Below are 13,816 nucleotides of genomic sequence, written 5' to 3'. Positions count from 1 at the left end.
TTGTACTCAATTCTATCCCCATTGTTAATTGTTGGAATCACCGTGGTAACAAATGTTGTTAGGGGAGCAGGGCTTGGTTACGGAAGTAATTATTATTATGGTTACGTATGCTATATAAACACTATCGGGGCTAGAATGATAGCCTTCGCGTTACCTTTAGGGATACTTGTTCTTACTAATATTATATTATTCATCTTTACTTTCATTAAAATTAAAAGAAATCAGATGAAATCAACAATTAACAACAGACACAAGATAAGGATTCTTGCGTGTTTAAAATTGTCTGTAATAACTGGTGCTACGTGGGCATTTGCATATATGTATGAAGCTACCGGCTATTCTGTATTTGAATATATTTTCACTGTTCTGGTTGGAATCCAGGGCGTAGTAATATTTATGACTTTTATCCTGAATAAAAGAGTGTGGGAGATCATTTCATTGAAGTTGAATTGTTTCCATTAAACGAGCGAAATATCTGGGGGGGGGGGGTAACTTTGGATGGACGAAAATGGGTAAAAAAAGCAACGTCTACTAATTTAAAAATTGCTCATTGTGTCCCTTGTGTCTTATATATACGATCACTGTGTCTTAAATATTTGATATCAGGAGCCCATATATTCACGGTAAGATAACATACTCACTATTCATTGGAATGGACTAATGATTCATGTTTGTAATACTAAAGACTCTGGGTAATATTGAATTCGAGCTTTACGTCCTTTAAGGGTAGCCTAATGAGTGACGTTGTGTGTGTTGTTAAGTTGATGCCTAATTTTTTTCATTAATATTGATCTTTTATATACATTGACAGTATGGAAATGGTATGTAGTGTACCTGGGGTAGGACATTCTTTCTGCTTTTCACATCAGATTTGCATTCCTCATTTGGAATATCCATTTACTATTGGCTAATTTTGTTTTAATCGCCCATATAGGATTATGTTTGGACTAGGGATAAGAATCTACTGTACTTATCTGCTATATAAAGGGAGATAAGTGTGTCAGAACAGGTTTATAGACATCAAACAATTACTGTCAACCTGTTTGAAAGTGTACCCTGACTGTAGTTGATCTAACCATAAACAATCTTTTTAATTGTTTTTGTGACTCGTTTTATTGCAGTCTTTGGATCAATTTTGAAAACTTGTTAAATCAAATACCCGTTTTCTGGTAGTTATATCTGAGAAATTTCTCAAATATGTGTTCAATATGGGCCATATGATAACTTGCTGAACTTTATACATAAAATAGAAAACGCTACCACGAGACATGGACAGATCTATGCCTTTTGCCGTTAGTAAGCTCTATTGTAAATATCTTTATATATAATGTTTTATTGATACCGTGGTACTTGTTTTATATTTTGTTTATATAAATATATTTATATACAATGTGTTATTGATACCGTGGTAGTTGTTGTATATTTTGTATACATAAATATATCAATGTTTATGTCTTGTTGATACTTTGCTATTTGTTTTATATTTTGTCTACATAAATGAATTAGACTTTTTCATCTATCGCAATTGATTGTTTATTACGTTCACGCGGTCCGAATACCGGCTTTAATGAAAATATGTCAGATGTCAATATACAAGGGTAGTATAACCACTGTCACCATGTCACTGTGTAAATCTACTGGCACTGCTATCCGCTACATACCTGCGAACATCTCAGCCTATAATATTATTCTCTCCATTTTGACTACACCAAATGTCTGGACCAATGCCTAGACATAATAGCGACAAAGCAACGGGCGTAGGGATTGTTTGAGCGGTGGGAAAACATCTTCACCATGTATTTGAAATAGTGGACCGAGACAACAGAGAATAATTTGAACCATTCATGCATTTGGATTGGGAGCAATACTACAACCGAGACAAGCGACTGAGGGACAGGGTTTGATCTTCCACGCTGTATTGACCAAATAAATTTATCAAAGTGGCTTTGTAAATTGTCACTAATTGACACGGAGGGAGGTATGGAAACACACTTTCTCCGCAATCCGAATCCATGTATCCTGCATACCAATATGTTGCCACTAGATAGCAAGTCACAATATCCCTGTGACACGAAATCATCTAAGGCTGACGGTATATTAAAATAAAATTTATAGCTAGTTATGAATTATTTCTAAATGTTTTCCTCATATATTCTTTTAATTTATACTAAACAAAAACAAAACAAAGGATCCAAAATGAACACGTGTTTATGATTGTGTGAAACCTCTTTATGTAAATTAATTGATATGGCCGACATATACTTGTATTAATAAATTGTTAAACTATTATAAAGTAATACATACAAAGCATGTTAATAGTACAATAAATTCATATGCACAATAAAAAAAACCCAACTAATACATAGTTCAACGATTTTTAACAGTTCGGTAGCCAAGTGGCAACAACTAAAATGTGTGATCTTCAATCTACAGATTATAATTTAGAAAGTTCATTCATATATGCACCCATCAATTTGATCTGAAAAAAAAAATCTAAATAATATCAGCAAGAAGAGAAAAAAATACCGGTTTTGTTATATCGAATTAAGGTATTATGAACTGTGTATTACGAATACCTACTTCGTTTCGTTTTATAACTGATGAGCTTTGTACTAGTCTGGAAGCTCAGCGCGGGCGCGGGGGGTGTCCAATCGCGCATTCGTTTCGCTTTATGAATGATGCGCCATATGTGTTTAATAATACTATAATAAGATAATGCCGAACTTCGGCAACATTAGACTGTATATCGTGGATAATTAATATCTCTATGCGCCATTTACGTTTTTAATAATAATATAAAAAAATATTCATTTTTTTCCTTACCCCATTAATGTAATTTATTCTATCAATTTTTTCATTCTGTGAGTGAGCGCCATCATCACAGGCACCAACGGGAAGTAACATAACATTCTTTCCGGTAGCCTCCTGAAACGTTAAGGCTATTGGAATACTGCCCCCTTCTCGGGTCAGATCTGGTTCAACACCAAACACTACAACATAATTTATTACATATTGGCTAGCATACATGACTGTGGTAAATACATTTTAAATTAATTGAAGGGTAATATCTATTGGCCGTTTCTCGTACAATAGTCACCATGATTGGCACTCTATACAATCCTAACTAATAACTAATTGCTATCTGTATATATGTAAATTGCCATGTTTATCCGAACTATAGATAGGTAAAGCTGTACTCGTTATATGTATACAAGCCCTGTTTTCGTTCAATGGCGTATATTTCAAACAAATTCAATATTAGTAAATAAAATACACAATACGCCATCGAACTAGTTCAGAATGCTCAGTGATCTTCTGACAAGTAGGCCTCCTCACTCCACGATTATCCAGCCCCTAATGTAGTTAATTACAGATATCCCCCCACCCCCGGCCAACACGATGCTTAGGCATAGAGTGACGGAATTTATCTAGGAAAGCCAATGCATGCTCGTCAATTGTTTGGGAACTTTTCTTAGAGATGTCATATCTCCACCTGACTAATTTTAGTGGTTAATCTTGAGTTACATTTACAACCTACTTAAGAAAGTAATATACAAAATTAAACGGACGTTATAAGCTATATTGTACCTGTTCTCATTGCTCTACGTCCAGCTACGTAATTAGGATTCTGGAAATCACTAACCCATGGTCGAGCGCTTTTGTAAGTTAATCTGAAAATAATTACCACGATCCATATTTTAACACGATAATTGGCAATGACAATTTTAATCATTGTTAAACTGGCAATAATTTATAAAAAAAAATCAACTACGCCCAATCTTTGTATTATATTATGTTCATCTTACAAGCCTGAAAATTCTTAATTCTTAAATTGTTTGGCAACCAAAATAGCGTTTGTGTACTGTAAGCGATTCTATTGAGAGAAAAACAATGATTATTATTAAAGTATATTTAAAGTAGCTTAAATGAATATGCATATTCAACACCTATATTAAACGCTTGTATAGATTCTTTGATCCTTAAAGAAAGTTTTATTCAAGGTATTTAAGCTCATATTAAACATTTTGAAACTAACACATGCAGTTTGTATGGAATATGAAATGGACCAACCAGATTCAAACACCATGTGCATCATGAACTGACGATTGACGATGCAGTCGGTGCTTACTCTAAATGGTGTTAATACTCTAAAAAGATTGTAAAGTATGATGATGTTATTAGTGACTCGAGCCCAATAGCAACGGAAACCCATACTCCAAATATAGTTATAGAGAAAAAGTAAACTCGATTATCGCGCTCCTTAAAAATGAAACCTTGAACGATAGCCAAGCCAGAGTTACCAATTGTTCAGATTTAGCTTTAAGTAACATAACACTTACTTGATAGGATTAGGGCTGCCTGAATCTGTCTGTATTCTGTTGACATGTTCTCGGACCAGCCTGTCTATTTCTGTCGGTTCTTGATCTGATACCAAACGGATTGAAAATCTACCAGTAACTTTTTTAGGTATGACGGTTTTAAGACCACTGCCGTGGTAAGCTCCCTCAATTCCTTGAAAATATGTAAAGAAGGTAATACTCATGGACTAGTAGAATTATTTATTTTAAATATTGAGGTACTGAGATGAATATAAGATCATTATCAAAAAGTTTGTGACGTTAGCAAACAGTTAAAGAGTATACTATATATAATGAACTGAGGCTTATAGGCGAACTGGAGCGTTAGCGAACCGATGGTCATCTGAACCGTAAGCAAACAGTTGGTGATTTGAACCGTTAGAAAACAGCTGGTGAACTGAACCATTACCCTCGGGTGACCGCTCGAAAGATTATATATATTATAGATATATAGTTGTTTACCGTGAAGGGAGAGAGATGGATATCTCCACAAATGCATTAGAGTTCCTGTTTTTGTAGGATGGATCAATTTCTCGACCCCGATATCTTTCTTAAAATCATTCTGAAAAAATTATAAACATCTAAGTCTCAAAATTTAATATTGGGTTGAACACCATACACAATCAAACTGATTATTTCTGAATTATGTAAGAGTCATTTTACATTGGTTTCTTTTGATTTCATCCATCATTTTTGTGGTACAAGCCCGAGCATCATGTGGACATGACCTTAACTACAAAATAGCAATTGATGTTTGATCTCGTGGAAGGTGCTTAACTTTGCAAATCATAGATGTGATTATCCAGATATTTATATATGTGAAGCGTGGAAACTAAAAATACATTACTCCCGCAAAAACACAACACATTGCCTCGGACAGGACCACAGGACAAGAGTTAAAGTTGCTAAATGACTTTTATATAGAATTAAACAGTTGTATTCCTAAAATATGTTTTGAATTTCTACTTACTGGGTCGAAATCAATAGGTTCGTATAACTGCTTTTCTTCTGGAGTAAGTGCTTTCACAGTATCATAAACACCTGGAACCAGTATTCTTCCGTTTACATCAACTAAAGAACCCATCAATTTGATTAAATCTGTCATTGCTTCATGTCTACAAAAACACAATAATTTAACGGGTTAATATTTGTCTTTATAAAGCTTTCAGATTTCAGTACAGATTCACGCAATAAACTCTGTTATGTTGAAGTCTTTTTACCCTCAGACATTTGGTCATGATTATTAAGTCCCTTATAATATATATTAAAGAACTTTTACTTACACTGTTCCCCCAAATCCACCAGAATGTAGATCTTTAGAAGCACATGTCACTTCTAACATGAAATAACAGATACCTCTACAAAATAGATAAGTATGGCATTAACGCTTGTTTTAAAGAAGTAAGTGAAGTACCTTGCATACTACTTATGACATCACCAATTACCAAATTGTTTGCTACTGATTTGTCTAAGGATAACAGTTAATACTGACACTAGGAATACAAATACAAAATGAAGTGCTACCTTGACCCGTTTGCTTTTAAAATTTACACTTGATGCGATATAGTGACGGATCCATTCACTCGATTATGATATTTGTTGTTGGTTTGGTTTTGTGTGTATTGCGGCCCAGGCACTTACTATTTGATAAGTTGACAGTAATCGTGGTATAAAAATGAAACCGGTGGTCCCATTATTGCTATATGATGTAGGAATGGGTGCCACTTATCACTGACTTAGGAATATGTTTTTCCTAGCTCATGTATCTAATTTATACCTTAGACTTTCTAAGTATAAACATACCGTGGGTCTAGAAGAAGTCTGTATGATTTGCTTTATACACACTATATTGTGAAATAATTTGGATTTAAAATAAATTGATGAAGTAGTTTAAATGCTGCTACCTTAGACCATAAGTAATACATGGTTTTGTTTTTCCTAGCCAATAATTATCAGATATACAGACATAATCAATTCCCTATAAAAAAAAGAAACATAATCAGTTCCCTATAATAAAATAAAACATACTAATGAAACATAATCAGTCCCCCATAATAAAATAAAACATAATCAGTTCCTTGTAAAAACATAAAACATAATCAGATCTCTAAAATACAATAAACATAATTAGTCTCCTATAATAAAATAAAACATAAGCATACCCCTATACCATAATAAACATAATCACTTCCTATAATAAAATAAGGTATAAGCATACTCCTATACCATAATAACACACAATCAATTTTCTATAATAAAATAAGCATTCCCCTATAATAAAATAAACATAATCATACCCCTACAATACAATAAAACATAACCAGTTGTTCTCTATAATAAAACAAAACATACTCAGTTTTATACAGCAAAATAAAACATAATAAGTTATCTTGGGTGGTTCGTTTACTGGACTAGAACATAAATACAGTAAAAACGAATTGTGACCACAGTTGCGAAAACATACCGGTGTAAGCTCTATTTGATTCAATTTTTATTTTGGCAGTTAAACGGAAGCTAGTTCGTTTACTTATTTAGTTTCGTTTTTTTTTTTTGGCTTACCGACTGATGAACTAAAGTTAATATTATATGTAGCAAGACTAAAGATATATAAATAAAATAATGATTTATAGTTTACCTTTAAGAATCCGTTTGTATGTGACATGACGAGTTCCTCTAATCCTTCTGATCCGCATTCCTCCATACCTTCGAGTATAAACTGAAATGTTGGTAATGTGAATCACTGGTTATGCTATAATGTTATCTGCCATCTTCAATTTTCTGCTGTTCACTTTTTTTGACTTATTGGAAAGGGTAATCCACGAATTATTTATTTATTTCCTGTTAATTGGAAATTAAACCACATTTGCCGCTTGATCTTTTAATATTTATATTGCATTGGGCAGGTGTTGAATACTGAAAACTTAGTATACAGTTAAATAAACAAAATGTTTATAATACTATGAAATTTACCTTAATATTAATGGGTACATCCATACCAGTCTCTTGCATAGCTTCAATACAGTTAATCCAAGCTAAGACTGGGCCCTGTATATCACATAGATTTTATTAGAAATTAGAACAACACGAGATTAAATATATAAGAGTAAAGATACATACTCAACATCCAGATAAACGTTTAAAATGGTTAGAATGACTCATTAATCCTTGACAAACATAAGAACGTCAGAGATGGGAGAGATCTGTGAACATGATCTAGTAAAATTAAAATTAACAGATTAAAAGAGGGGTACACAATTTGATTAATAAAATGAATAAAATAATCCTAATCTCTAGAAAAATCTTAAAACTAAAATAGGTAAAATAAAACCACGTGGTGTTACCTTATCATCAGTGGAGCCTCTGCCATATAATTTATCATTGACTTCAGTTAAAACAAACGGATCGGTATCCCATCCCTCTTCCTGTTAATATCATGTCAAATACAATTCGATAATAATGAATCGAAAAAAGCACAGGGAGACAACAAGGTTTATAATCTGTTAGGTTAGCCCGTTTTAGATAACACAGATGTAAGTTCGAAGACCCATCTTTAATTAGCTTTCGTACAATAAGGACCTATCTATATAATACCAGCACAATTGCAATAAATCCATGGATGATGCATTTTTAGTTTATAAATCAATTTCTGGCTGGCTTATACTGCTTAATTATTAGAGCCAAAACCGAAATTTACCATTGGCTCTCTAATAAAACCAATGCAGTGAAAATCACAACCTGAATTGATATAAATCAATTTCTGACTGGCTTATCCGGCTTAATTATTAGAGCCAAATCCGAAATTTACCATTGGTTCTCTAAAAAAAACCAATGCAGTAAAAATCACAACCGGAATTCCAGATCAACTCAAAAATAAATAAATCAACTACCTTACTAGACAAAAAGGTTAAATACAGAGTTTACACTGGTTTCCATTGATATCAAGGGATTTTTTTTATTTGTCTCAGAATATTGTAATAACAATTCTGTTGTATTTTCCATACAAGCCAGCTGATTCTGTAATGGAGATTGTTATTGCTCAAACGTGCTTACTTATAAAAGTCTTTACCTCCAAATAGCACACGTTTGTTTCTCTTAAGATATGACAATTGACTTATAGAGTCTTTAAACTCGGAAAAAATATAATAAACTTTATCAAATTAAGGAAACAAAAACAAACAATTACCTTCGCAGCTGGCATGACGTCAAGATGACCATATACCAGCAGTGTTTTCTTTTTAGGATCACTACCAAGTTGAGCAAATATAACTGGTGGTAGAGGTAGCTTAGTTCCATCTGGTAATGTCTGATCCCCTAACTCTTTTAATTCATAACTAGCACCAATAACTTTTAATCTCTGAACAATTTAAAAAATAGTATGGTTTAAATAAACTATTATGTGGTTGTTATATTAAGATCAAAGTAGTTATTATTAATTAAAATAATAGCCAACCAGGTCCAGCGTTTGCATAGCGTTATAAAACGTGACTATCTAGAAACGTACTGAAGTTTACAAACTTCCGCATTTACCAAATAAAATGTTTGAAAACTCTTATTCTTAAATCGTTAGGCAACCAAAATATTAGTTTAATCTAACTATCATTTTAAAAGAAAATCAATACTGGCGTACAATAACCCATCACCGGGATTACACATCTCTGTTTATTTTAATCAATAATCCTAAACGGTAATCAATTTTGACGTATATAATAATATATCATAAGGATTAAACACCTATTTATTTATATCTAAGTAACTTCGGCACGGATAGTTACAGCCCATGAAATTATATTGCCAAGAAACATATAGACCTAAGATTTGCATACTCCTTGCAGTATTTCGTTTGATTAGACCTAATCCCACTCAACAAACACGGCCATACTCAGCGCAAATTTCTATCCAAAATTATGACTGATTAACAGTCATTTCAACATAACGAGGTAACAAAATCAATCGGATTAACCAGAGCTCTAATTGTCTGGTGACAAATTCGGCTAGATTACGCCAGAACGCGCGAAATATATTACTAGTACATAACAGAATATTGTTGAGAAACTAATTGTGTGATAAACGAGGCTATCCAAAATAGCTACAATGTTAACATTTGGTAATCGCCACGTATTGTGTTTCAACAAACTGGATGGAAATACATGTGCTTTTTCGACAAAATAAATAATTCATGGATTTTCTTCACAAAAATAAATAAATATTATCGAATATTTAAAGGTAGGTAGTAATAATTGGTACACGTTTATAGAATTTATATCGGAGATTTGAGTCAAAGAATTTTCGTTCCGATAGCGATTTTAACCGCCAGCCAAATTTAGCTACGCGAGTATCGATGTTTGTTCCGGATGGACCCAAGGTTAAAATTTTTCTTGAAATCAGCACTAACAAACATCCCGGTTAACTCATGAAAATTCTCTATGTTTTACTCAGGAGAGATTTGATTGGACGATGAGAATGGACATGCCCCGTCAAAAACTCATGTTTGCAGTCTCAATACAGTAGAGGGATTTCTCGGGTCATTGCTTCAGGAATATGAAGATTTGAACCATAATGTTTTATTCTCCGGTCATAAAATCTCCAGAAATCCTACCTTTTTTAGATTATAAAAACAGGGTTGTATTTATTTATATACACACCACATTCAAAATAATAAAAGTTCTTTCAAATCGTGTTTCTACAATAACAGTTCTTTTAAATCGTGTTTCCACAATAAAATCGCGTTGCCACAATCAAATCGCGTTGCAACAATAAGAGTTCTTTCAAATCCGTGTTTCCACAATAAAAGTTACCTTTTGGTTTTTGTAGTGCTTATTTCAGCTGGGTTTTACACGACTGTTTTATTTGATGTTGTTTGTTGGTTGTTTTTATTGTTTGTTTTATTGTTTGTTTGTTTTTTTCTTTGGGGGGGGGGGGGCGTGCTAAATTCTACAACTTTTCTGTAGTGGTTGTATTTCAGAGAATGATTGTTATGATGAGGAAGAAATTTTGAGAAATAACCAAACTCTACTCATAACACTTGTCACGTGTTATGTAAATAGTGGACGGATTCAGGAATGAGACCTAATTCTAAAATTTTACAAATAAATAAATATTGTATTAAGCGGCCCTTACACGTTCAATTTTTTCGTCAATTAATTGATGTCAATTGAAGAAATTGAACGTGTATGGAGGACATTGACGGCGAAGTAATTGAAATAATTTACAGTGTAATTGAATCAATTAATGGACGGATCAAAGTTCTTTTGATATTTATTGACGGCTCGTCAATTAAATAGACCGTGTGTGCTAGTGCCAGAGCGGTTTTCATCTCGAAATTTTCGATCAGAATGAAAATTGACGTTAAAACATTGAACGTGTATGGTTAAGGTCAATTTCGCCAATTACATGATATCAATTAATTGTATGGGTCGCTTTAGACACAAGGTTTACCTGGGCCGTCCATTCCACCATACGTCGAACCTCTCCACGTTTTTCTGGTTCTGCTGAGATACTCTGAATGGCAACGCTCTCTGCTAATAACTTAACATATTTCTCTTTATTCTTGTCGATACATCTGTGAATATATTAATCATGAATTATTATAATTCAAAATTTTAGAATCCTCATACTTCCCAAAAGTAAATGTTTCTCCAAAATATTATGAAACCATAAATGAAAAAATCCTTGACAATTTTAACCACAGAAGTAAAATGACGATTATTAGAGATATTACAAATGTATGTATTTGTGGACCATTATATTTACATTTCCAAAACACCGTTTATAGCATACAGAAATTATACTCCAGATTTAGAGTCAGGGAGTTTCTAAATAAATCAGTCCTTGGCACTGATGAATATCATATTATATAATAAGTAGTTAACTTAGTCAAATATATATGTAAACGTTAGAGGAGAAGTATAATAATTACATGGCATTAATACTGACAGCTTTGACATCCAAAAGGGCATATTTAATATAAGACTAATTAAGACGGATACATCCGAAAAAATAAAATGACCAAACTGTAAATAATATTATGTGTTGAGCATATAAAAAGAAACAAAAGTGATATGCTGATTTCTTTTAAAGTCATAATGACCACTACTAATAACAATTTTATCTCCGGGAAATCAAATCTGTAGGAATTACAAATATAAAGCATTTCTAGAGAAACAGCGAGCTTAGTTAATAAAAGAAAAAAACACCGATCACAACACCTAATGTTATTTAGTAATGCTGATTTCTTTTAAAGTCATAATGACCACTACTAATAACAATTTTATCTCCGGGAAATCAAATCTGTAGGAATTACAAATATAAAGCATTTCTAGAGAAACAGCGAGCTTAGTTAATAAAAGAAATAAACACCGATCACAACACCTAATGTTATTTATTTCTCCGGGAAATTGAATTTCTGGGGAAATAACATGGATCGTTTTGTTTATATAAAAAAAGAATCGGCCGATTTCTTTCAGTGTCACCGTGGCCACAACAGCTATAATAACATTAAATTGTTATTCTCCACGAAATTAAATCTGTAGGAATACCCAACATAAAGAACCTGAATGTTGTTGAATCTAAACACTGTCATATATAATAGAACTACGTTATAACCATAGCTAAATATAGATATAGAGGATATTTGTCGTTTTAGAGTGAATAACATATTTTATTTCATCGAGAAGCAAAAAAACTTATATTTTCACGAATGCGTAGCATGAGTGAAAATATAAACGTTTTCTTGCTTAGAGATGAAATAAAATATGTTATTCACGACAAAACGACAAATGTTCTATTTATTTTATGATTTTACAATCATTTTAGGTAAAACCAACATGGACTACTGCTAGCCAGTGGAATAACACTTTTATTTCACTGATAAAAACGCGGTATTCCACTACTGATCATAAAATAAATACCCATATTTTATTGTCCATGGGGGAACAATAGTCTGCACAGGAGATATAGTTAACCGATACGTTAAAAAAGCAATCAAATATTTTCGGGGAAAATTAACACGTAACATGATTTGTACATGTCACAGTTTGGATAGATAATTTATTATGTTTTTAATCACAAAGAAAAAAAAATCATATAAACATTTGACATTTTTAAAGCTAGAATGGTAGGCTTACATATCATTCAGAAGGTCTTATCATAGTAAAGTAAATGACAAATATGTAACACCAAACCAAATCAAAGATTGATATAGACAGGATATTGTGAGTACCCCAAATACAGAGGGGCAGTTTTGTATTACGACTATGAAATATGGTTTGATCTATTTCATAAGTCTATCAGCGCCACCAACACTAAAAAGCAGCGAAATCAACTTTGTACATAAAATGTATTGCTTGTATTTTTAATAAAACTATAGGAAGTATCACGAACCAAATTTTCATCAGTGCTTATGTGGAGACTTATCCTTTCCCCCAAATTCTTAAACCTAACCTACAATCTCGCCAACAATCACGCGCCGTAACCTTATTTACGTCCCAGCGACCTTGACGAAATTTTGAGCTGGCCTTAAGAAATAGATCTAACCATGAAATATTGATCCACCAGCCGGGCCGTGGTACAGTACAGAGTTTCTTTTTGCCATGGTGTATTTACTACAAATATATGTATAGTATATTAACTGGAACCCTTTTAAATAATGAATTTTTATACTTTGATTCGGAATTGATCAATGATACAACTTAATCTCATTGAGTCCTCTGAGCTGCCCAGACCCTAAAGGCCATGCTCTAGTTCGGCAATGAACCCACATTTGCCAGCAACATAAGTGGTGGACAGGCTAAAAGGTGGGAATGTGACTAGCTACCCTGGTAGAATTACATGCAATTCTTAATTCTTAAACCCCATTATCTGGTAACTTCACGTAAAATAAATTGCACATAATCAATTATTAAAACTGAGTAAACTTTGATTGTAAATGTGGGTAACTAAAAACATACTTACTTAAATAACCTGTCCATTTCGCTGCCACTTATTGTATGTAACGCTTTCCTGTACGAACTAAGTACGGTCGAGTATATTATGGCTGTTTTATTAAAAGCCTTGTGAACAAAGCATACATGGGCGTAGCGAAGGTATTCAAGTGATCTAGTTCCTTGAATTGTGAATTCCCCGTAAAAAATACCGTTTTCCATTTATATCCATTTGTCCATGTCATACATTAGGTCATTTCGAAACAAACATAAATTATTATGGTTCATTTATTATTTACTTTAATAATTCGTTTGTGCATATAGACCCCCTCCCCCGCCCCACTCCTCCGAGCTTGGAATCGAAACGTGTTAGAACCCTACCCCACCCCACCCTACCCCAGCCCGTACAAATGGACACAAGACGACAAAACTGTAAGTGTATGTGGTAGACAAATTATTGTATGGACGGCAATTAGTTGAGTTCATAATTACACTGTCCTGGCAAAAATACTATCAGTGTATAGGTAACTACTGCATACT

At 33.1% G+C, this 13,816-nt stretch overlaps 1 protein-coding gene across 1 annotated transcript; it reads right to left on the bottom strand.

Moving 5' to 3' along the window:
• Positions 1 to 2,190: 2,190 nt before the first annotated feature.
• Positions 2,191 to 13,466, bottom strand: LOC126823500 (cytosolic non-specific dipeptidase). The gene is made up of 14 exons (XM_050552383.2): positions 13,308 to 13,466; positions 10,794 to 10,917; positions 8,542 to 8,712; positions 7,700 to 7,780; positions 7,329 to 7,403; positions 6,994 to 7,074; positions 6,263 to 6,336; positions 5,642 to 5,716; positions 5,329 to 5,473; positions 4,821 to 4,920; positions 4,341 to 4,512; positions 3,589 to 3,671; positions 2,824 to 2,990; positions 2,191 to 2,479 (listed from the first exon to the last, which is right to left on the bottom strand). Exons 1-14 carry the CDS (start codon positions 13,322 to 13,324, stop codon positions 2,435 to 2,437), a joined length of 1,410 nt encoding a protein of 469 aa, XP_050408340.1. The 5' UTR covers positions 13,325 to 13,466; the 3' UTR covers positions 2,191 to 2,434.
• Positions 13,467 to 13,816: the final 350 nt, after the last annotated feature.

The sequence above is a fragment of the Patella vulgata genome, chromosome 6 (assembly GCF_932274485.2).
Source record: "Patella vulgata chromosome 6, xgPatVulg1.2, whole genome shotgun sequence".
Taxonomy (NCBI): domain Eukaryota; kingdom Metazoa; phylum Mollusca; class Gastropoda; family Patellidae; genus Patella; species Patella vulgata.
This window is presented reverse-complemented; position numbering and strand designations above follow the sequence as displayed.

What these genes read in the sequence shown, in the direction of transcription:
- LOC126823500 (XM_050552383.2), bottom strand. An exon ending in TCCATCTCTCTCCCTTCACG is followed by an intron (nt 4,513 to 4,820) that starts GTAAACAACTAT and finishes CATATTTTCAAG; the next exon opens with GAATTGAGGGAGCTTACCAC. An exon ending in ACGTAGAGCAATGAGAACAG is followed by an intron (nt 2,991 to 3,588) that starts GTACAATATAGC and finishes ATTATGTTGTAG; the next exon opens with TGTTTGGTGTTGAACCAGAT.